Source organism: Pelophylax lessonae (genome assembly GCF_965119305.1).
Source record: "Pelophylax lessonae genome assembly, chromosome: 8".
In the NCBI taxonomy this organism is placed as follows: Eukaryota; Metazoa; Chordata; class Amphibia; order Anura; family Ranidae; genus Pelophylax; species Pelophylax lessonae.
This window is the reverse complement of record NC_138775.1, coordinates 149,608,320-149,633,409: the sequence shown is the minus strand read 5'-3', so window position 1 is coordinate 149,633,409 and position 25,090 is coordinate 149,608,320. Positions and strand designations below refer to the sequence as shown.

General features: G+C 41.4%; 1 protein-coding gene across 1 annotated transcript in view; it reads left to right on the top strand.

Annotated features, from left to right (window-relative positions):
- Positions 1–25,090, top strand: part of HMCN1 (hemicentin 1) — a 452,754-nt gene that overhangs the window by 185,996 nt on the left and 241,668 nt on the right. The window contains exons 42-47 of the mRNA XM_082265585.1: positions 4,629–4,725; positions 7,809–7,931; positions 10,066–10,227; positions 10,878–11,159; positions 14,616–14,783; positions 14,949–15,062. Coding sequence (XP_082121711.1) covers positions 4,629–4,725; positions 7,809–7,931; positions 10,066–10,227; positions 10,878–11,159; positions 14,616–14,783; positions 14,949–15,062 — 946 coding nt within the window. The remainder of the gene's footprint in view (positions 1–4,628; positions 4,726–7,808; positions 7,932–10,065; positions 10,228–10,877; positions 11,160–14,615; positions 14,784–14,948; positions 15,063–25,090) is intronic.

The window sequence follows — 25,090 nt, the reverse complement described above, 5'->3', positions numbered from 1 at the left end:
TAACAAAACTACATTTTGAGTTACTGCAATAACATTTCGGCAAAATGGACTAGCCTGCTGCAAAATTTTTTCCCTTTGATTTTTGGGGTGTCTTTGAACTCAGCACTTTGTATTTTGATAAGTTTCATTTCCATCAAATGATGTTGCATCCTTTCATTCCTAACACATTACCCAGTCCACATCAGTATAGATATCCAGCATGATATTTTTCCCCATTGAAAATCTGATGTGTTTTCAAAATGTTCCTTTCATTTTTTGGAGCAGTGTAAAAAGTGTTTGCATTTTTTTCATTCTTTAGAGGGTGAAATTCATGGTCTTTTGTCACTTTTAACCTTTAACCTATGTAACTGTGTAAATGCAGTTGTAGATACCGCTATTCATGTTTATTATTTTGAAATGAGAGATCAGGTATTTATGACCATAGCTTATAAATGTAACTACTCCCTCGATGGAAGATCTCCTTCCCTTTACACTTATAAGGAGACTTCAGTTTCTGTTAAATACAGACAAACTAGGTGCAACTGTATTGCAGATGGGGATTCCTAATTGTGCATAAGCATGGCATAACCCTTTGCAATATAGTCATGTCACATTTCCTGTCAGCTTTGAGCCCACATCTGCTACAAGCTGATTAAATAAAAGCACATGCTTATGACCAAATATTTGTATTTTGGAACACTACCTTATGGCATAATATAAATTTGCCTTCTGATTGCAAAGATGGAAACACTATGGAGACAATCAAACATTTATTTTATATAACTGTAATGGTTTATAATACGTTTAGTGATATAGTTTAAGTTGAATGGATTTCTCCTTGAAAAATATAACAGAGGTCATATACAGTAGGTGTCCCCCACTTTCCCCCATCTTCACCTGGAGTATCACATCATGCAACCTGGAACGAATTTGGGACTGATGAGGCACCTTGGTCATAAGAAGCTCAGAGAAGTACTTTGAGATCAATTTAGTTTCATCTGGAGACAGTAATAGTTTTTTTTTAAGAGGTCTATCGGAATATACCCTTGCCAAATTTAAAATTAACTCTTAATCGCATATTGGAGATTATAGTACATGAAAATTTGTTTTGCTGGTAGATTGAATTCCAACTGCATGGTCCAGAAGTCTTTTAATTTGCTTTTTTGAAATAGTTGATGTAAAAATGTAAGGCCCTTAGAGGACTAATATCCTGCACTAGGCACTGTAAGGAGCTGAATTGTTAATGGAACTGGCCAGTTAGTAAAGTAAATAGAGCAGCTAAGGTGTTGTAGAAGCTTAAGAGAAATAATGATGAGTGCCCTGCAGGTTCCCACTAGTTTTTCGGCATGGAGGGACTCGAACATGGTCATTATGACTGTCTCTCTGCAGACATTATCCTTACTAGGCCTGAGCCAGTCAAGTAAAGAAAGCAGTTGGGCAGCAAAATAGTATAACTGGAAATTAGGTAATGACAATCCTACATGTCTAGTTAGCAGGTGGGGTATAGTAAGGAATATTCAGATATCGTAAAATGTGAGTCTGAATTATAGCGCCAAGATAAATTAATGAATGCACCATTTGAAGTAGGGATGTATATTTGGCATAGTTTTAAGCCTAGTAAACACAAGCAGAATGTCAGGCAGCATTGGCTGGTTCAGTAGAAACCGGCCAACATTTTGAAGCCATAGGCTACCACTGCTGTCTCAGCCAATGAGGAGGTAGAGCCCACGGAGAGCGGAGAGCCAATGATCTTGTGCACATCACTGGATCAGGGGGGGGGGGCTCAAGTAAGTATTAGGTTGGGCTGAAGGCAAAACCTTCATCCTTTAGAAACACTTTAACCACTTAAGGACCGGAAGGTTTTACCCCCTTAATGACCAGGCCATTTTTTGTGATACGGCACTGCGTTACTTTAATTGACAATTGAGCAGTCGTGCGATGCTGTACCCAAATAAAATCAATGTCATTTTTTCCCACAAATAGAGCTTTCTTTTGGTGGTATTTGATCACCTCTGCAATTTTCAACATTTTAGGCCAATATGTATTCTGCTACATATTTTTGCTAAAACAAATCCCAATAAGTGTATATTGATTGGTTTGTGAAAAAGTTATCACGTCTACAAACTAGGGGAAAGATTTATGTCATTTTTATTTATTTTTTTATTTACTAGTTATGGTGGTAATCAGTGATTTTTAGTGGAAATGCGATATTTACATGGTGCCCGCATGCCCACACTAACTGCTACACGAAGCGAGGTACATGTACGTCGTTTCGCGTAACAGAGCCGACCTGCCCCAGTATAACTACGGCGGCTTGTCGGCAAGTGGTTGGGTATAAATAATGGAAAGGTATTCTATTCATTACAGTGGCTTAAACATTTAGATCTGGGACCCCTTGCCATTTTTATTTTTTTCACATTTTGGCATGGGGTTTCCCATTAAGACCCAAGTCACATTAATCTAACACTTCAATTCAGATCCCGTTCATTAAAGTCACATGGACATCCGATCAATGTCAGACCAATGCCGCAGGGCAAAGTCGGACCAACAGTCGCCCGACTTTTTATGTCGCACCAGTGTAAATCTGACCTTCCACAGAGGAACATTTTATTTAAAAAAAAAAAGGTATTTACTTTTCAAGTTGCTTTAACTGACATTATCTGCAAGATCTAAGTCCATCCCTTTGATCTGCAGATAAATGAAAAGACTGATACAAAAGTAACAATATGTTACATTATATTTCTGTAGCATTGGAGCAAATGTTATTTATAAATATTGTTAGGTTGCTTTTTTTTTTCTTTTTTTTTTACAGCAAAAGCTGCTAACTTTTTCTGTGTACTTGGTTAATTAATCAAACCTGGCATAGTTGTTTACTGGAAGAGGGGGTCCTGGCAAACAAGCAGAGAGACTGGGAGTTCTATACACATCCTGTGTACAGAGATGACCTTTTTTTGGGTGTGAGTAGCATGCCCAAAGTCTGCAACTAGTTAAAGTATATGTGTAGCCAAAAACATTTTTTTTTCAATTTTAGATGCTGTAGGGAAGGGCTACAACCTCTATTGGATTTCTGTTTACTGCCTGTGTCTTGCTATGGAAGTTTCCCTATCTTTCCTGCCCTGGAGATGCAGCAAGTGAAAATCTCAACAATGTGAGGGTGATTCTCACCTTAGATAGCTCTCACCAGAACACTTGTCCTTGATGATTAAGCCTCACCTTTTGCTTTCTGGCAACTCCAAAATTCTGGATTTCCCCTGGGGACACAGACAGCAATAAAAACTTGATATCGTGTCTAACCCCTACATACGCTATCCAAAAAAGTTGTGCCTTTACATACACTTTAAGCTATCATTGACTGTCAGTGCTGAAAATGTGACAATTTGAATAACTGAAGTAACTAACCCTCAAAACTGTGTTTGTTACACTTGTCATCTTTGGTACTTGACCTTTCTCTATTACACTGACCTATGTCAATACATAAAATCGTATTTCCATTTAAAGTGTTCTAATTAAAGGTAGTATATAAGAAATTCAATTCTTTTCAGAATATATGTAAATATATCTCAGCTAGTTTGCATGTTCATAAAGGTCATAGAGAGTCATCTATATTACATTGAATTCGTTTAATACAAGGTTTCCTTTTACCAAATGACCCTTGGGTTGTGTTATTCCACTGTACGGGTGAACCAGTTGGCCTATATAAGAAGTCCATTAACCTCCATCTCTTGAATGCTGGAAACAATCTTCCTTTCCCACAATATGACAATGGCTATGACCTCACATTAAATATGGGCCCGCTGGTTCGCCTTTATGTTCTCCTCTGCATACGCGGATATTATGTCCAAATCTGATTAATCATATTCAACATAACATAGATTCTTTATGTTACTATTTGTAAAAAGCAGGTGCCCCCCACCTAAGTTCTTTATCTCCTACCTTACCCCTTACCCTACTTTACCTACTCTCCCACCCATCTAAACCTTTTCCCCCGTTTCTTTTTGTCCCCCCCCCCACTTACTACTTCTATCTCTACCTCCCTCATATAGGCCTTACACCTTTTACCAAACCTACTTTTCTTTGACTACTGATCTGTTACTAGTTTGTGTTACTTTGGTTTTGTCAGGTGTCTGTGATAAGTACTCCTGATGTTCTGACCTTGTATATTTCACTTTGATGTACACATTATAATGGTGTCTTATTGCTATTCTTTTTTAATGAAATTTTAATTTTTTTGAACAAAAAAAAAAAATAAAGGTCATAGAGTTCTGATTTGTTAACTTCTTTTTTTTTTTTTTTTAAATAATTTTCATTGAGTTTTCAAAAAGGTAACAAACAAGAGTAAATGTTCAGTATTCCATTACAAAGCAATACGTTCAGGCAAAGTGTCAACAAATTGTTGAAAATAACAATGTGGGTTTGAACAAAGGGAGGGGAGGGGGGGGGGAGTCCGTCATCCCTAAGAGGGCAGGCAAAGTGGTGGTAAATAATTTTTATTGAGTTTTCAAAAAGGTAACAAACAAGAGCAAAACGTTCAGTATTCCATTACAAATAATTTGTTAACTTCTGAATGAGATGTTCACTGAGAAGTAGCTCTTGCATATACGTTATTTATGTGTTTCTAAGGTAGTATTTATTTAACTGTTGTTTTTCAGATTGAAAATGCTCAGGTGAAGGATACTGGACGGTATTCTTGTGAGGCTGTAAATATTGCTGGAAGAACACAAAGGAATTTTAATGTGAATATTTTAGGTTAGTTTATAATATTTACTTTGTGAGTATAAATTTGCACATATGGAACAAATCACTTTAATTGTATTTAGAATTTCACATGAAAAGTCTTTTTTGCCAGCGCACATCTTCCTTTTATTTTGTGTGCACTACCATCTGAGAATGTGCAGCACAGTGTACACTTACAGCTCATTTTCAACATATGTAAGTTACCCAGTAAAGTTGGGTGCTGGAACAATGCAACTCCAACATGAATATGCAGGAGTTACATTATTAATAGCTGACCAGAGTTAAAAACTCTGCAATATACATTAATCACTCTGAGGGGATTATTATTTATTTGTTTTAACAAATATGGAGTTACTTTTTAAAGCTCCATTACCTTACTTTCAGGTATGGGTAGCATATGAACCCCTCCCCCTGCGTAAAATGTTAGTGCTTTATGCACCCAACATTGTTACACAGGTTATTGTCTGTCTCCTCAATGAAGAGATTTCTTCCCACCTCCTACCTTGGTTACATAGTTAGTCTGGTTAAAAACAAGGCACAAGTCTATCTAGTTCAACCAATAAAAGGGAAAACTTTTTTTTTACAAACCTACCGTGCACTTGGAAAGTATTCACAGCGCTTCACTTTCTCCACGTTTAGTTATGTTACAGCCTTATTCCCAAATGGATCAAATTCATTATTTTCCAAAAAATTCTACAAACAATACCCCATAATGACAACGTGAAAAAAGTTAGTTTGAAATCTTTGCAAATAAAAAAAAAAATAAAAAATGAAAAAAATCTTATGTACATAAGTATTCACAGCCTTTGCACAATACTTTGTTAAAGCACCTTTGGCACCAATTACAGCCTCAATTCTTTTTGAGGATGATGCTACAACTTGGCACACCTATTTTTGGGCAGTTTCTCCCATTCTTCCCTGCAGGACCTCTCAAGCTTCATCAGGTTGGATGGGGGGCATCGGTGCACAGCTATTTTCATATCCCTCCAGAAATGTTAAATTGGGTTCAAGTCTGGGCTCTTGCTGGGCCACTCAAGGACATTCACAGAGTTGTCCCTTAGCCACTCCTTTGTTATATTGGCTGTGTGCTTAGGGTCATTGATCTGTTGGAAGATGAACCTTCGACCCAGTCTGAGTTCCAGAGCACTCTGGAACAGGTTTTCATCAGAGATGTCTCTGTACAATGATGCATTCATCTTACTCTTAATCCTGACTAGTCTCCCAGTTCCTGCTGCTAAAAAACATCCCCACAGCATGATGCTGCCACCACCATGCTTCACAGGATGGTATTGACCAGGGGATGAGCGGTGCCTGGTTTCCTCCAGACATGACACTTGTCATTCAGGCCAAAGAGTCCAGTCTTGGTTTCATCAGACCAGAGAATTTTGTTTCTCATGGTCTGAGAGTCTTCAGGTGTAATTTGACCTCTGGAAGGTTCTCCTCTCTCCAAAGAGACACTGGAGCTCTGTCAGAGTGACCATTGGGTTCTTGGTCACCTCCCTGACAAAGACCCTTCTCCCCCGATCACTCAGTTTGGCCAGGCGGCCCACTCCAGGAAGAGTCCTGGTGGTTCCAAACTTCTTCCATTTACAGATGATGGAGGCCACTGTGCTCATTGGGACCTTCAATGCTGCAGACATTTTTTTCTATACCCTTCCCCAGATCTGTGCATCGATACAATCCTGTCTTGGAGGTCTACAGACAATTCTTTGGACTTCATGGCTTGGTTTGTGCTCTGACATGCACTATTAACTGTGGGAACTTATATAGACAGGTGAGTGCCTTTCCAAATCATGTCCAATCAACTGAAGTTACCACAGGTGGACTCCAATCAACTTGTAGAAACATCTCAAGGATGATCAGTGGAAACAGGATGCACCTGAGCTCAATTATGAGTGTCATGGCAAAGGCTGTGAATATTTATGTCCATGTGATTTTTTCCTTTTCTATTTTTAACAAATTTGCAAAGATTTGAAACAATATTTTTTCACGTTGTCATTATGGGGTATTGTTTGTAGAATTTGGTGGAAAATAAAGAATTTAGTCCATTTTGTAAAATGGCTGTAACATAACAATAATAATACCATACCCACAGTTGATCCAGAGGAAGGCAGGATGTCACTAGTACTAGAAGTTTTTAGATATCTTCCACCTGGTGGCAGATATCTCAACAAAAGCACATCTTTTAGTTGAGAGGCTAGAATATCTGTAAGGGCTTTATGGCCACTGAATAACCTCCAGTACCTCATTTCCAGTGATAGCTACACAACTCTTTTATTGTCCTGGTGTTACTGGGATGATCTCACCAATGAAGACACAAATAATAATACATGTTCTAAAGACATTATTACTCCTACTTACTATATTGAAAACTAAAAAAAAAAAAAAAAGTTTGGGCTGTAAGTATTAAGTATAAGTAAGTGCTGCTATATCATTAGGACAGTATACTATTTTATTAGAAAAAGTCTAGCACGAGATGAGGTTGAGCAGATTTTAGGTACCGTACTTTAATAAGTCAACAACTTATTTTAGTTATACCAAGTCTTCTAATAAATTCCAGTATTAGATTGGGAGCCTGGGCCTCACTAAGGGTCATAAACCAGAGTGGGTGGCTTCAAGTCACGTAAGTGTCACAGTTTAACAATCTTCTCACATTTTTCTTGCCAATATGCCTCATTCTAAACCCCTAGATGATTTTTTAAAGAGAAAATATGGTGGTTTTGGTCAATATTGTTTCGTTAAAAAAAAACACATTGTAAACTGATTTTTTTTATATAATTATTATAAGATATTTGTTGGTAGATTGACACAGACAACATATACTGTGCACCACACAGAGGAAATATGCAACATTGTGTTCTTATTTTCTGTGCTGAAGTAGTTATATAAAATAGTGACACTGACATTAAGAATGAACCATACAAAACATTTTGGTTAGCAAGTGGCTTATATAGCTTACCTTTATATGTTTTTATTGTTTGACTGCATCTGTTCATTAATGTTCATTAATGTTAAAAAGATAGTAAATCTTGTGTTATCATTCTTTTATGATGACTGGGAAAGGCAGTGAAAATAGTATATTCATTCTGTTTCAGTTCCTCCAACAATAAAAGATTCAGCTGAAGAATCAGATGTTACAGTAATTGAAGGAACACTGATAAGTCTTGTGTGTGATTCCAGCGGTATTCCACCCCCAGCACTGACTTGGAAAAAAAATGGTATGGTCACTTGTTGAAGGATACAGCAGTACATCATGTATTGTTCTACCTTTTCAATTGATTACTGCATAAATTACTAATGGGCAGTCATTAGTGTGTTTTGTATTGGTAGGTGGGTTATACTGTATAAAACTGTGGCAAATATTTCCTCCCAGAGGCATATTTAGTCACAGATCTGCACCTCCTTGTCATTTAGACTTTTTCAATCAAACCGCAAACAAAAATTGTATTAAATAAATAACAATAGAACACTGCTTGCCTAAAATAGTACACAAGTGCAACAATATATGAATAGAGTGCTAAAATATTCCACAACTAAAAGTGCAGCGGCATTTCAAGTGTCCATAAAAGTGCATACGGTAAATAATAAGGTGCGCTAATGGTTAAGAAAGCTGCTACCAAAGATCCAATTAGTCAATTGGAAAAATAACTGTGTATAAATTATCTGGTGCGCTATTAAAAACATATAAATATGTGTTCATAAAAATAAACACAATATAGTGATGGGGTAATAAAAATATAATAACACAATAACATATATATGACTAAAAGGATTCATAAAAAACTCCCAAAGTCAAAGGATGCTCTTCAGAGCCAGTGTGAAGACTGTGAAAACTCACAATAAGGCACTTGGGGTGTCCCTGCCGGAGGCAGACGTGCTGAGGAAGAACCGGCCCCGGGGGACCTTCAGTGCCAGAGCCCGGGATGTGAATTTAAAGCAGTATTAAACTTAAAAGCAAACATTTATTTATGCTGTGAGAGAGACATCTTCCAGGAGACTAATCCATGCCCATTACTGTTGCTGTTTGGTAAGAGGCTTTATTTACTGGGTGTGCACACAGTGGATATTGGAGCACCCACTTATATTACACAGGAGTGAATTGGGAAAAGTTTTGTTTTGCACTCTTACCATCTCCATCTGGTAAGAGAACAGCTTGCAAGGTGGTGTGATTTATACACTATCATTTGGATTTATGAACTTTCACCATTTGTTTTTGAAACATAAGATTCACCGTTGATTTGAAAATTTGTTTTTCATAGACTTTGGGAGTTTTTTATGAATCCTTTTAGTCATATATATGTTATTGTGTTATAGAATTTTTATTACCCCATCACTATATTGTGTTTATTTTTATGAGCACATATTTATTTGTTTTTAATAGCGCACCAGATCATTTATACACATAAAAGTGCATAAATGTGCTTGAAAATATAAAGTGCTGGAGTGCTTGAAAATCATCAACCGGAGGTGGGGTGCGTCACTCCCCTCTTATGTCCCCACTCACCGAAAATATTGGACTCTCAGCTATTTCAGTCTGGGGTCAATAAAGCTTAGAATCAGTGAAGTGAGTGCCAATGGTCCTCCTTGTTGATGCCACACTCAGTTGCCCACCAGCTATCATGCGATCTTTAAGGCTCAAACAAAATAAAGGGCTGGCATAGTGAAGTCCGTAAAACAATTATTTATTTGCGCACAATCTAATGCTACTTACAGAAAATCGGACAGATTCCACTTTTGGAGAGTACAACTCTTCGGGGAATGCTGTACTAGCGTGCGTTCCACGCAGGACAGGATGTTATGTCAATGATTTCGGAGTACCGGAAATACGTCAAACAAAAACTTAGCAAGTTGTAATTCAGCCGTTTATAAAATAAAATAAGTCATATTTAGTAAATAGTCATTTATTTAAAAGTTAATTTTAATGTAATTTTACAACGTGATGAACGGACCATTCATCATGACCTATTTTATATCTATATACTGTATATATATATATAAAAAACATTGGGAAATGCGCATTTATTAGAGAGATGTACTATTTTTTTTTTTTACATATACTTGAATTTACTTGGCAAGCAGTGCAGCAAGTTAGGTTAGGCTTTGTTTGAATGTGCTTTCTTTGTAGTGTATACTTAAAACTACAGTATATGAGATTGAAGTGTTTACCTGTGTTGTTGACCTATTATGTGTTCTTTGTGAGGGGTGCTAAAATTGTAAAGTAGATTTATTAGGTATTTATATATTGACCATACAATGTAAAATGAATACTTAATTGCTATATATTGTGTACTGGTTTAGTAAGTGGTATGACTGTCTACAGCAAGATGAATATAAAATTATTGTATTTCACAGACACGCCAGTTACACCGGACAGCAAAGGTCGGATTTGTTTTCTTTCAGGAGGGAGACATCTTCATATTGCAGTTGCTATGGAATCTGATGCATCATCATATACATGCACTGCTTCCAATGTAGTGGGGAATGCAACAAAAAAGTATAATGTGAAGGTTTATGGTAAGTAATGTATAAAAAAAAACCACAAGCATGTAACAGTAAAAATAGATCTCTACCTCCAATGTAAGATGAAGACCACTTTATGCAGAAATAGACTGCAAAATGTTACTTTCCGTTGTTAACAAATGATGATAATGAATGTTCAATTTCCAAACTGAATATTCTAATTAGCCTAAAAGGTATAGTTATACTGACATATCAACACAACTTATTTTAAATGATGTCCCCTAATTGTCACTATTATTAAGGAGTTAGTATTTCTTCTCATGTATTTATGAAAATATGGATTTATTATATGAAGATAAAAAATTATGAATCTATATAGTTTTTGGAGGAAGTGTAGAGCCCATTAAGGAATGTATTTCACAAGATAGATGCAAATGATGCTGCTATAGTGTGAAGTGAGGAGATGAGAAATAAAATGAAAAACAAGGATGAACAGTGCCTTACATTTAGGGATGCTGAAACTAGATACTTGCAGAAAATAATATTCTAGATTGCTAATCTCAGATCAGTGTTAGCATGCTATCATATTAATGTATTCTGTGTTGCCAGGGTTATACAAGTGTGCTCAGTGCTCACACACATCTGCTAGCCAACTAAATCCCAAACTGTTTTTCTTTTCCTTCTTATTAATACTTTTATTACAGTACATCCCAGTATATCAGGAAGTGGAGCTGTACCCTTGGATGTGGTAGTAATTGAAGAGAATAGTGTGACTATGGAATGTGACCCTAGTGGAAGCCCACAACCCATGCTGACTTGGCTTAGAGAAGGGATTCCTTTAAATAATGGAGATGGATTTAAAATCCTCAGAAATGGAAGACAGCTACATTTAGAAAAGGCACAGGCTTCAGATTCCGGACTGTACGTATGTGTAGCAGTGAATGTGGCTGGGCAAGCTGATAAAAAATATGATTTAAAGGTTTTTGGTAAGTAGCTATTCCATTTGAAGTTCAGATTTCTTATGTCTAAAGTTAAAAGAGGAGTTTAATTTATGGAATATCATTTCAGTCATCATTATGTAGAACTATTCACCTCCTAGTAAAAAAAAGTATGCATTGCAACACCTAATTATGGGGGCATCAATACAAACCATTTTCTCCTTAGTCTCCTGCAAAGTCCCACAAATACTTGCTGAGCCTGCCAGTGAAGTCCAGCTAGTGCAGCTTACTGTGAAGGGGTGACAAGGCTGCACTGCTCCTGAGTTCAGAGTAGAGTTACCACTCTTATGTACTCTGTGCCCAATGCACTACAGTGGGATAAACAGTGGGGATGGTGTGTTCATGGTGATGTGCAGTGTTAGTTTTCAGTCACACACAGCATTTTGCTTTTAGATAAAAAAAGTTAAATTTTGGTCTCATCTGACCAAAGCACCTTCTTCCACATGTTTGCTGTGTCCCCCACATGGCTTCTCGCAAACTATAAATGTGACTTCTTATGGCTTTCTTTCAACAGTGGCTTTCTTCTTGCCACTCTTCCATAAAAGGCCAGATTTGTGGATTGCCAGACTAATAGTTGTCCTGTGGACAGATTCTCCCACCTCAGCTGTGGATCCAGTCCCCACGGGCCTCTTGGCTGCTTCTCCGATTAATGCTCTCGTTGTCTGGCCTGTCAGTTTAGGTGGAAGGCCATGTCTTGGTAGGTTTGCAGTTGTGTCATACTCTTTCCATTTTCAAATGATGGATTGAACAGTGCTCCGTGAGATGTTCAAAGCTTGGGAGATTATTTTAAAAATGAATCCTGCTTTAAACTTCTCCACAACTTTATCTCTGACCTGTCTGGTGTGTTCCTTGGTCTTCATGATGCTGTTTGCTCACTAAGGTTCTTTAACAAACCTCTGAGGGCTTCACAGAACAGCTGTATTTATACTGAGATTAAATTACACACAGGTGTACTCTATTTACTAGTTAGGTGACTTCTGAAGGTAATTGGTTCCACTACATTTCAGTTAAGGGTATCAGAGTAAAGGGGGCTGAATACAAGTGCACGCCACACTTTTCAGATATTTATTTGTAAAAAAATTTGAAAACCATTTATCATTTTGCTTCCACTTCACAATAATGTGCCACTTTGTGTTAGTCCATCACAAAAAAATCCCACTAAAATACATTTACGTTTTTGGCTGCCACATGACAAAATGTGGCAAATTTTAAGGGGTATAAATACTTTTACAAGGCAATGTAGTAGCTCGATTTGGTACTTGTATAGACTGTCATATGAAAGCCTTTAGTTGTACTTAAAAGCAAGTAATGCTTATTCATTATTGTTCCAAACAGTGTCACAAACTGAGTTTTTATGATTTATCTATGATTTACAGAACTTGAATTTATTTAATGTTCTGGGTGTCGATTCTTATTATATCTTATGCTCAACTGAAGGAAACCTATACCGGGAGAAATTACTTTTTTGCTTTACTTGCTACACAAGGCAAAGCCAACACCCAGACTTGCAGGGCAGAGGTGTATATTGGAGACAGGACACCTGGAGCGGTATCTATACAGTTGGGAGGAAAAAGTGGGCTGCCATTATTGACATCTTTCTGAAAATGCAAATTTCCTTGCCACTGGCTTAAATACTTTGTAGGTGGAAGACAATAGGCATAGCACATTAGACTGATATTCAAACTCCTATTCTGAATTTGACCAGTACAACAGACAGGGAACTTGCATTTTCAAAGGTATAGGTTAGCAATATCAGCCCACAAATACCCTCATTGCGTGTTTCTTTTGAAGTCTGTAGAATAGAGACCATATAGATTAAGAATGGCTCCTTTTTCTAAAGGCTACACATATATTGCATGTTGTGCATGAATATTTCATGATCAATATTAACAGCCAGTTGGTGGCACTTTTAGCCCATTTTCACATTTTCCAGGCTAACTTTAACTGTTTTGCTAAAAAAAATCCTGTTGCCTTAAGAGCTGATACTCAATATGCATACATAGCTGAATCAGAGGTGAGACCCTCCCCTTTTCCCTCCTAATACAGCCAGATACAGAGTTTTAATTAGATAATTATATTTAGGGAAATGTGACTACTGTGCTTTAGAACTGTTAACACTCTGGAAAACCTGTGTTGTGTTACTTGCAAACAGGGCTGGCCCAAGTCATTGTTCTGCCTGGGCCCAAGAATAAAATGCTGCCCCCTCCCAAAAAAAAAAAAAAAATCACGCCCACCAAAAGGCCCCTGCATCGATTATTTTATATAAATATAAAATATTATATATCCTGTTATCTTCTTCCATAACTCACCACCAGACCTATCCACCAAACACCCACTGTCTGTCCTCAGTCCTCCCATCACTCCTGTGTCTGCTGTGGCCACCGCCCTAAAAGATCCAGCCTGCACTGCGTAAGATGGAGTGCGCTGATGTCTGATGTCATTGTGCACACCATGATCACGCGAGGGACGTTACCCGCAGGAGACTCTCCGCCTTCACATACTCATCAGCTTGCACTACGGGCGGCAGTATGAGATGGGTAAATGCTGCCCCATAACGCCCCGCAAACTGATGACACACAAAACTGCTGGAAAAAAAATCTGGGGAGTCAATTTGCTGCTCCTCTCCAAGATCTGCCTGGGTCCAATGGACCCAGCGGGATCCATGGTATGGGCGGCCCTGCTTGTAAAATATAGAAACGATGTAATAAATGAAATATTAACTGAGTCTTGAAGGACAACACCAGTGACAACTTTTACATGGGCCTAAGAGTAGTAATCCAGATGCACAATTTTCAGTATAATATTCAGAGTATTTCTTTCTTCTGTATTTTTGCAGACCCTTGCTTGAATATATGCTATATGGGCCATATCAGCTACCCCAACTATTACATGTGTAATTAAGTAATTGCATCATATTCTATACACATCAATGCATTGACAGTCTTGAAACGTACACGTCTTGAAACGTACACTAAATCCACAATGAACAGTTACCTATAGAATTGGCATGCATATTTGGATGAAAATTATGTTTCCTCCTCAGCTCTCAAGCCAAACTATCCCTGAATGCCGGGTGGCCAACAGTGCCATTGCCCTCCAAGGATAACTCCTGTTAGAAGCAAGAATTAAACTTGGGATGCATATGGGGTGCACACCTTAGGCAGACCTATTGTTCCCTCAGGCCACTCATTTATGATCTCCTGCTTGGGATGTAGGGAAACTTTCCTAAACAAACAAACATTTTTTTTTTATACAGTCTCCAATCAGATTCAAACCTGCCTTCGAAGATGTAATTGGTGATACCAAAAAAACATAAAAAGCACATAGCACATGCTGCAGTATTTGCCAAATAAATATTTATAAAATTTCTTTAAATTTGTGAAAAGACACATATGCTATATGTATAGAGGCATTTTGTATAATTCTCCTTTTTATTGTTTTAAGTCCCTCCAAGAATTTTGGGAACATTTGAAGAGCATGAAAATGTAAGTGTAGTGGAGAGAAATCCAGTGACTTTAACATGTGAAGTATCGGGTATCCCACCACCCAAAATAACATGGTTCAAAGATGGTCAGCCCATTCACCCGAACAATACACCCCAAGTGATGTCAGGTATTTCAATTTATCTCCATATAAAGCCACTGACAAACTCAATTTCATGTTGTAAACTTTATATTTCAGCTCATATACAACATATATTTGATCTTCAAAATGATTCCATTTAACGTTAATTAACTTTCTGGTGTCCATATAATGACATGATATATTTTGTGACAGGTGGTATGACGTTAAGGTTTGTGCACACAGCCCTGTCTGATGCTGGACGATTCCAGTGTGTTGTATCCAATGCTGCTGGAGTGAAAAATAAAGAGTTCCATCTCAGTGTATTAGGTATGTGATTGGTTACTGCTGCAGAACTTTCTACTAAAAACCTTTTATAAGAATATATACATTTTGTATCACTAATAGTTTAATCTATTCTAAAGATATAACAGTTACTGTTTGAGTCATCCTTGCCAAAAATCGACTTTTGGTCTAATCAGGTAACTGTCAATGCTTTAATCTAGTTTGAAAGGTCTTTTTTACTTTGAATGGTTAAGTTGGTTGGGGTCTAAACATGGTTGTAAAGGCTGATGACTTTTTACCTTCATGTATTCTATGCATGAAAGTAAAACACCTTCTGTGTGCAGCATCCTCCTCAGCCCCCCTAATACTTACCTGAATCAGATCTCGATCCATCAATGTGCACAAGAGCAGTGACTCTCCTGGATCTCTCTATCCTGATTGACTGGGAAACAGCAGCATGAGCTGTCAATCAAAGCCAGTGAGGAGGGAGCAGGGGGTGGGGCCGAGCTATGCTGTGTGTGTCTTATGGACACACAGAGGTGGCTTGGGAGTGAGCACACACATATGCCCGCCACAGCAAGCGGCTTGTTATAGGGGCACTCAGCAAGGGGGAAGGACCAGGAGCACCTGCTGTAAGGTGTAAGAGAAGTTCAGCTGGAACCAAACAGGCATTGGTTGGCACATTGCTGAGTTGTCTTTCAGCTTGTTCCCAATTACCTGTGCCCTGATCTGCTTCCTGCCTACCTGTGTTTGACCTTGACTCTCCTCTGAACTCCCGCCTGCCTACCTGTGACCTCGGCCTGTGCTTTGACCTTGCTTTGCTTTGACCTTGCTCCTGTCTCATGCTCTTGTATCTCGCTGCCCAACTGTGTACCGACTCCGGCTTGTACCCTGACCCTGCTCTTGTCTCATGTTCCTGTACCTGCATTGCCGGGCTGTTGATGACCCCTTGGCTTGTTTTCCGGCTACGCTCCTGCCTCCTCATCAAGAATCACAGAGTTCCAGTTCCAGGTGCCCGTCTGGTGATCCATGGCCATCGGTTTCCTGTCAAGTCTCAACTGGTGCCACCTGCTATCCCGGCCCTCGTGCCACTCTGTGTCCTAAGCTACCTGTCATCTCTACCAGGGGTTTTGGACAGGAGGTGCAAGAGAAGCCCCCTCTACAGCTCGATCTCCACCAGGCACGTGATAGCGGGGGACCCGAGAAGAGGAGGATTGGGGCTGCTCTGTGTAAAACCATTCCACAGAGCAGGTAAGTATAATATGTCTATTATTTAAAAAAACAAAACAAAAAAAAACATGAGCTTTTAGTATCATTTTAAGTTTAAATCCCGGCTGAGACATTAGAATCATAATTAGCTTTATTTGCTTAGAATGAACATGTATTTTTTTAAACGGCGGACGGTCTGCTTTCAGATTAGGGTGGTCCCAGTGGCAGATTCGCCGCAGGATCACCCTTACGGTGCAGTGGAAGAGGTGCCCCCCCTCCCACCACGTCCTGCCCATTTTCCCAGCTTACTGGACCCGCTGGCAGGGGGGAAAATGATCCAGTCCCAGCTCCTCACAGACTGGAAGTCAAGTGAGGGCAAGATGGTACCCCACTCAACTCTATGGTCTTGAAGGACCGGAGCGACGCCAAACGTCGTTGCCTAGCAACCAGTTTAAGGGGCTGATGTTTTTTCAGCAATTTTTTTTTTTTCCTTTTTTTAGTGTAGTTGTGAGGTCTGAGGTCTTTTTGACCCCAGATCTCACAATAAAGAGGTACTGTCATGCATATTTCTATTACAAGGGATGTTTACATTCCTTGTAATAGGAATAAAAATGATCATTTTTTTTTTTTTTTTAAAGCTGTGTAAAAATAAAAAATAATAAATAAAATAAATAGGAGAAAAAAAAAAATTAAAGCACTCTGTCTACTTTAGCTCGCGCACAGAAGTGAACGCATACGCAAGTCCTGCCCACATATGTAAACTGTGTCCAAACCACACATGTGAGGTATCACCGCGATTGTTAGAGTGAGAGCAATAATTTGAGCTCCAAAACCTCCTCTGTAACTCTAAGCTGGTAACCTGTAGACAATTTTTAAAGTGTCACCTATGGGGATTTTTAGATACCAATGTTTGTCGCCATTCCACGAGCGTGTGCAATTTTGAAGCATGACATGTTGGGTATCTATTTACTCAGTGTAACATTATCTTTCACATTATGGAAAAAAAATTGGACTAACTTTACTGTTTTCTTATTTTTTAATTCAAAAAAGTGATTTTTTTTCCGAAAAAATTGCGCTTGGAAGACCGCTGCGCAAATTCGGTGTGATAAAAAATATTGCAACAATCTCCATTTTATTCTCTAGGGTCTCTGATAAAAAATATATATAATGTTTGGGGATTCTAAGTAGTTTTCCAGCAAAAAAAAACCTGATTTTAGCTTGTAAACACCAAGTGTTAAAAATAGTCCCGGTCTTAAAGTGGTTAAAAGTCAATAGCTACAGCATTTGTATCTTCTGACTTTAATTTTTTTGTTTGGGAGGAGGGGACTGATGCAAATTTCTACATGTGTGCAAAAAGTGAAAAATTGCTCTAGAGCCGAATTGGTAAAGCAGGAATAAAATTGCTCTCTGAATACTTTGCATATGGATCAACATTTATGTGTATGTACACACACCGTATTGAAAGAAACCACAGCACGATATGCTAAGTTTTGGTTACACACAGTGCCATATAAAAATGCAGTGTTATACAAACACAAAGAAAAGCACAGTGCTAAGTGCAATATTTATTTAAATGTATAAAACATCAACTGCAGCAACTCACAGGAAGCCACAATATAAGAGCTGTTACATCAATGGATAGATATCGCTCCTCTAGGTGGTGGAGCTCCCTGGTGACATTGCCGCATCTCCTCCTTCACCTCCATATCGAAGGCATCGTTTGGGACGCCAATGAACATGGGAGATAGCCGGCACCCTTCCTCCTGTGACGGATAGCTGAACCTTGCATTGTCCCATGTGTGGATGGATGGCACCACCTAGAGGAGCGATATCTATCCATTGATGTTACAGCTCTTATATCATGGCTTCCTGTGAGTTGCTGCAGTTGATGTTTTATACATTTAAATAAATATTGTCTGCACTTTTCTTTGTGTTTATATAATTTGCTCCAGAGTCTCCTCACTTTTGAGAAGAGCTGCTCAGTGCCGGCAGACATCTTACACTTTTGGACCTTCATTCATGTACATCTGGTATTTAGTCCAATATTCCTAATTGGTCTCTTCCCTTATTTTATTTCCCATCCCCCATCTCCCTCCGTCTTTTTCCTTCCATTGTTTTTTTTTTATTGTTTTTTTGTCACTCTTTATATGCTGTTGGTTTTAGCACTCTTATATATGTGTTTTTATAAAAATGCAGTGCACCCTTGAAGGAGCTGCTAGTTTCCCTCTGACGCTTGATTTCATTCACTGAACTTAAGTTCACTGGAATAGCTCTACCTTCCCAACACACTCTTATGACAAAATAAACCACACCTGGTAAATAGACCTAGAGTATATTAAGATTTAGGGCTGGTTCACACTAGATAATGTGCAAATTCACAGTCAATTTGCTGCATATCTGCACCGCATCAAAATCGCAACCTGTTCATGCGAACTGATTGCAGATTGTATGTTAACAATACGCCGCAATCAGTTTGCAAAACGCAGCGAGATTTGCAGAATCGGATCGCATGGGTGTGAACTCCGATGTGATCCGATTTTGGTGCAGACAAAAAAGGATTGTGCACGAGTTTGGTCTGAATGCAATGCCAATTCAGCCATACAGTTTGTATGGCTGAATTTGCATCGCACAGACATCGCTTGTGATCTGCACAGCAATGCTGTGCGAATTACATGTGATGTCTGGAATAGCACTAGTGTGAAGCCCTTAAATTTCATCAATGATAGTAAAGGATAGTTAGTAGTAGTGAAATAACAAATCACTGCAATACAATATTAACATATAATAAACCAGACTTCTGAGATAAACACTAAAGGTAACTACAGGGAGTGCAGAATTATTAGGCAAATGAGTATTTTTGAGGATTAATTTTATTATTGAACAACAACCATGTTCTCAATGAACCCAAAAAACTCATTAATATCAAAGCTGACTATTTTTGGAAGTAGTTTTTAGTTTGTTTTTAGTTTTAGCTATTTTAGGGGGATATCTGTGTGTGCAGGTGACTATTACTGTGCATAATTATTAGGCAACTTAACAAAAATCAAATATACAGTATACCCATTTCAATTATTTTTTTTACCAGTGAATAGGGTTGAGCGGACACCTAGATGTCCGTGTTCGACGGGTTCGGCCGAACTTTAAAAAAAAGTCCGGGTCCGTGTCCCGGACTTTTACCGAACTTTTCCCGGACACCGAACCCCATTGAAGTCAATGGGGACCCGAACTTTAAGGCACTAAAATGGCTCTAAAACACCAAAGGAAAGGGCTAGAGTGCTGCAAATGGCAGCAAAACGTAATTAAGAGCATGGCAAGTGCTCTGCAAACAAATGTGGATAGGGAAATAACTTAAAACAACAAAAAAAAAACAGAAAAATAAAACAATGTTCTTCTTCATCTCTGAAGGACGAGGCCCATATGGAGTAGGAGGGAGGTTGAGGTGGTGGTGGATGTGGCGGTGACATAGGCGTGCGCACAGGGTGTGCTGGGTGTGCCTGGGCACACCCTAATCACCTAGGGCACATAGCATTGCCAGTGAGGAGATGGGAAAGATCTCCCTGGGACCTGCTCTGCTCTATTTCTCCTTGCCTACAGGTACATGGCCCGATACATTACTCTCCCTGCTGGCAAACACATGCATGTGTATTTCAACTTTGGGGTGCACACCTTAATGCAATAGGCTGCGCACACCTATGGGCGGTGTAGGTGGAAGCGGCGGTGGAGGAGGACCAGGGCCGGATTAACAGCATCATGGGCTTGGTGCTGAGGATTTTGAAGGGCCTTAAGGGCCGTGCCTTGCCATGCACCCAGAGGAGGAAGGGTGCAGCCATGCATGCCTAATTCAACATGGGATGCTGTCTCTGAAGCCCATAAACACATCCATGCATCGCCAACTGTCCCTCCTTGTCCGGCCTTCACGCTGTGTGGGGAGGTTCTGAGGGTGCTGCCTGGGGAAGCGAGCATAGAAGCCAGACTTCTGTGTTTACAAGTGACAGAAGAGCGGTAACAGTGAATATGGCCAACCCGGGGCCTATATAAAAGGTAGGGGCCTGGAGCTGCAGCTCCAATAGCCCCTACATTAATCTGGCCCTGAGGAGGAGGACGAGGTAGCCAACACTGCTTCTTTTCAAAAATTTTAAATGAGGGTACACCCCAAAAGAGTGAGAAAGAGCAAAAATGGAACAATGGGTGGGTAAGGTCGGTATCCATTGCTATTCTGCATAAGGTACGGAAAAGTCCCGTGGGATCCATGCCTGGTTCATTTTAATGAACGTGAGCTTGTCCACATTGTCTCTGGACAGGCGGCTGCGCTTGTCTGTTATAACGCCCCCAGCCGTGCTAAATACCCGTTCAGATAATACACTGGCTGCAGGGCACGCCAGCACCTCCAAGGCATAAAGGGCAAGCTCAGGCCATGTGCCCAATTTGGAGACCCAGAAGTTGAAGGGGGCAGACCCGTCATTCACTACATGTAGGCGTGTGCACACATACTGCTCCACCATGATGGTAAAATGCTGCCTCCTGCTAAGACGTTCCATCTGAGCTGCTGGTGCTGCTGTTTGTTGTGGCGTGCTGACAAAGCTTTTCCACATTTCGGCCATGCTAACCCTGCCTTCTGAGGTGCTGGCGGTGCCCTGGTTGCGTTGGCGACCTCCTCCTCCTCCTCCTCTGCCTTGTGCTTCCACTGTGGCCCCGCTGTCAGATGGGAATGCCAGCAGCATGGCGTCTACCAGCGTGCGCTTGTACTCGCGCATCTTGCGATCGCGCTCCAGTGAGTGAATTAAGGACGGTACGTTGTCCTTGTAACGGGGATCCAGCAGCGTGGCCACCCAGTAATCAGCACAAGTTAGAATGTGGGCAACTCGGCGGTCGTTGTGGAGACACTGCAGCATGTAATCGCTCATGTGTGCCAGGCTGCCCAGAGGCAACGAAAGGCTGTCCTCTGTGGGAGGTGTATCGTCCGTGTCCTCTGTATCCCCCCAGCCACGCACCAGTGATGGCCATGAGCTGGCCTGGGTGCCACCCTGCTGTGAACATGGTTCCATCTCCTCCTCCAGCTCCTCCTCCTCCTCATCCTCCTCATCCTCCAGAACTGTGCCCCTGCTGGACAATTGCGTCCCTGGCGTTTGCGTGTGCAGGAACCCACCCTCGGAGCCCCTTGCGAATGACTGCCCTGAAAGCCTTGGAAATGTTACCTCTTCATCCTCCTCCTCCTCCTCATCCTGTGCCACATCCTCTTCCATCATCGCCCGAATTGTTTTTTCAAGGAGGCATAGAAGTGGGATAGTTAAGCTGAGAACGGCGTCATTGCCACTGGCCATGTTGGTGGAGTACTCAAAACAGCGCAACAAGGCACACAGGTCTCGCATGGAGGCCCAGTTATTGGTGGTGAAGTGGTGCTGTTCCGCAGAGCGACTCACGCGTGCGTGCTGCAGCTGAAACTCCACTATGGCCTGCTGCTGCTCGCACAGTCTTTCCAGCATGTGCAAGGTGGAGTTCCACCTTGTGGGCACGTCACATATGAGGCGGTGAGCGGGAAGGCCGAAGTTACGCTGCAGCGCTGCCAGGCGAGCAGCAGCAGGGTGAGAACGCCGAAAGTGCGCACAAACGGCCCGCACTTTCTGCAGCAGCTCTGACATATCGGGGTAGTTTTTAAGGAACCTCTGCACCACCAAATTCAGCACATGCGCCAGGCAAGGGATGTGCGTCAAACCGGCTAGGCCCAGAGCTGCTATGAGATTTCGCCCGTTATCGCACACCACCAGGCCGGGCTTGAGGCTCGCTGGCAGCAACCACTCATTTGTCTGCTGTTCCATGCTCCTCCACAACTCCTGCGCGGTGTGTGGTTTGTCCCCCAAACAGGCAAGTTGTAAAACTGCCTGCTGTCATTTACCCCTGGCCGTGCTGAAGTTGGTGGTGAAGGTGTTACGCTGTCCGGATGAGGAGGCGGTAGAGGATGAGGAAGCGGAGTAGGAGGAGTTAGGAACAGGAGGCAAACTGAAGCGCCCTGCAATCCTCGGTGGTGGAAGGACATGCGCCAAATTGCTATCCGCCTCAGGCCCATCCGCCACTGCATTTACCCAGTGTGCCGTTAGGGAGATATAACGCCCCTGACCGTGCTTACTGGTCCACGTATCCGTAGTTAGGTGGACCTTGGCACAGATGGCGTTGCGCAGTGCACACCTGATATTTTCCCCCACTTGGTTGTGCAGGGAAGGGATGGCTTGCCTGGAAAAGTAGTGGCGGCTGGGCACGACGTACTGTGGGACAGCCACCGACATAAGGTTTTTAAAACTGTGCGTCTCCACCAGACGGAATGACAGCATTTCAAAGGCCAATAATTTTGAAATGCTGGCATTCAGGGCCAGGGATCGCGGGTGGGTAGGGGGGTACTTCCTCTTCCTCTCAAGTGTTTGGGAGATGGAAAGCTGAACGCTTCCACGGGACATTGTGGAGATGGTTGTTGGTGACCCAGGTGGTGGTGTTGCTGACAGATCGTCTGTTTGCGGGGTGGCAGGTGCCGGTATCACTACAGATGTGGCTGGAGCGGCCGAGACTGCAGCAGAAGAGGAAGCAGGATGAGCCAGAGACGTTTCTTGGTTTTGAAGGTGTGTACTCCACTGCAGCTCGTGCTTTGCACTTAGATGCCTGATCATGCAGGTTGTGCTCAGGTTGAGAAGGTTTATGCCTCGCTTCAAGCTCTGATTGCACAGGGTGCAAACCACTCGTGTCCTGTCATCAGCACATTTTCTAAAGAACTTCCACGCTAGAGAACTCCTTTGAGCTGACTTTGGTGCGCTCGTTCCCTTGCTGCGTTGGGCAGTAGCGGGCGTAGTGTCTAGGGCACGGCCGCTCCGCTTCTGCACCCTGCTCCCTCTTCTGCTGTGCTGGTGGCTCTGTGCGACCACCGCCTCTTCCTCCAAACTACTCAGGTCACCTGCATGACGTTCATTCCATGTGGGGTCGAGGACCTCATCGTCCTCCACATCATCTTCCACCCAGTCTTCACCCCTGCCCTCCTTGTCGGTCTCCACAATGCTGAACGCCGCAGCAGTTGGCACCTGCGTTTCGTCATCATCGGAGACGTGCTGCGATGATCCTTGCATGTACTCATCTTGAGAAATAAGTGGTTGGGCATCGCTGCACTCAATCTCTTCCACTTCTGGGGCAGGGCTAGGTGGATGGCCCTGGGAAACCCTGCTGACAGAGTCCTCAAAAAGAATAAGAGACTGCTGTATGGCTTGGGGCTCAGACTGCTGGCCTGATTTGCAAGGGGGTGAGGTGAAAGACGGTTGGACATTGGCTGCAGGTGCCAACTCTGACCTTTCTGCAGTAGACTGGGTGGGAGACAATGTGAAGGAACTGGAGGCACTGTCAGCAGCAAACCAATCTACTATCGCCTCAACTTGTTCTGGCCTCATCACTTCTAGGGGCGTTTGATGCCCTACCAAATACTGATGCAGGTTCTGTCGCCTACTCACACTTGAGGAAGGTGTTTCACTTGTGCGTGTAGCTGGCACAGATCGACCACGTCCTCTCCTTGCAACAGGAGCTCTACCAGCAGCACCACGACCCAGGCCATGGCCCTTATTTGACGGTCTCCTCATATTTCTGTAATTTAAGATCTTGCCCTAGAAAGGTTTTTATTGAATAGCGGAAAAGGAAATATGATCCAAAAAAGTGTATGTATCTCGCACGTACAAAACCACACTAGGCCCCAATTACTATTGTTTCTACCCCTAAAAGGATGGATGAGGAGTAGGAGGAGTATGGAACAGACAGCACCCTCAAATCTTCAGAAGTATGAGATGAACCCCAAAAACTTGGAAAGGTGGATCTCACACGTACCGACACAGACTATCCCACAATTCAATTGATCCTCAAAGGTTTTTATTGAATAGCGGAATAGGAAATATGATCAAAAAAAGTGTATGTATCTCGCACGTACACAACCACACTAGGCCCCAATTACTATTGTTTGTACCCCTAAAAGGATGGATGAGGAGTAGGAGGAGGAGTATGGAACAGGCAGCACCCTCAAATCTTCAGAAGTATGAGATGAACCCCAAAAACTTGGAAAGGTGGATCTCACACGTACCGACACAGACTATCCCGCAATTCAATTGATCCTCAAAGGTTTTTATTGAATAGCGGAATAGGAAATATGATCAAAAAAAGTGTATGTATCTCGCACGTACACAACCACACTAGGCCCCAATTACTATTGTTTGTACCCCTAAAAGGATGGTTGAGCAGTAGGAGCAGGAGTATGGAACAGGCAGCACCCTCAAATCTTCAGAAGTATGAGATGAACCCCAACAACTTGGAAAGGTGGATCTCACACGTACCGACACAGACTATCTCGCAATTGAATTGATCCCCAAAGGTTTTAATTGAATAGCGGAATAGAAAATATGATCAAAAAGAAAGTGTATGTATCTCGCACGTACACCACCACACTAGGCCCCAACTACTATTGTTTGTACCCCTAAAAGGATGGTTGAGCAGTAGGAGGAGGAGTATGGAACAGGCAGCACCCTCAAATCTTCAGAAGTATGAGATGAACCCCAAAAACTTGGAAAGGTGGATCTCTCTCACACGTACCAACACAGACTATCCCCCAATTTAACTGATCCCCAAAGGTTTTTGATTAAATAGCGGAATAGAAAATATGATCCAAAAAAAGTGTATGTATATCACACGTACACAACCACACTAGGCCCCAATTACTATTGTTTGTACCCCTAAAAGGCTAGATGAGGAGTAGGGGGAGTATGGAACAGGCAGCACCCTCAAACCTTCAGAAGTATGAGATGAACCCCAACAACTTGGAAAGGTGGATCTCTCTCACACGTACCAACACA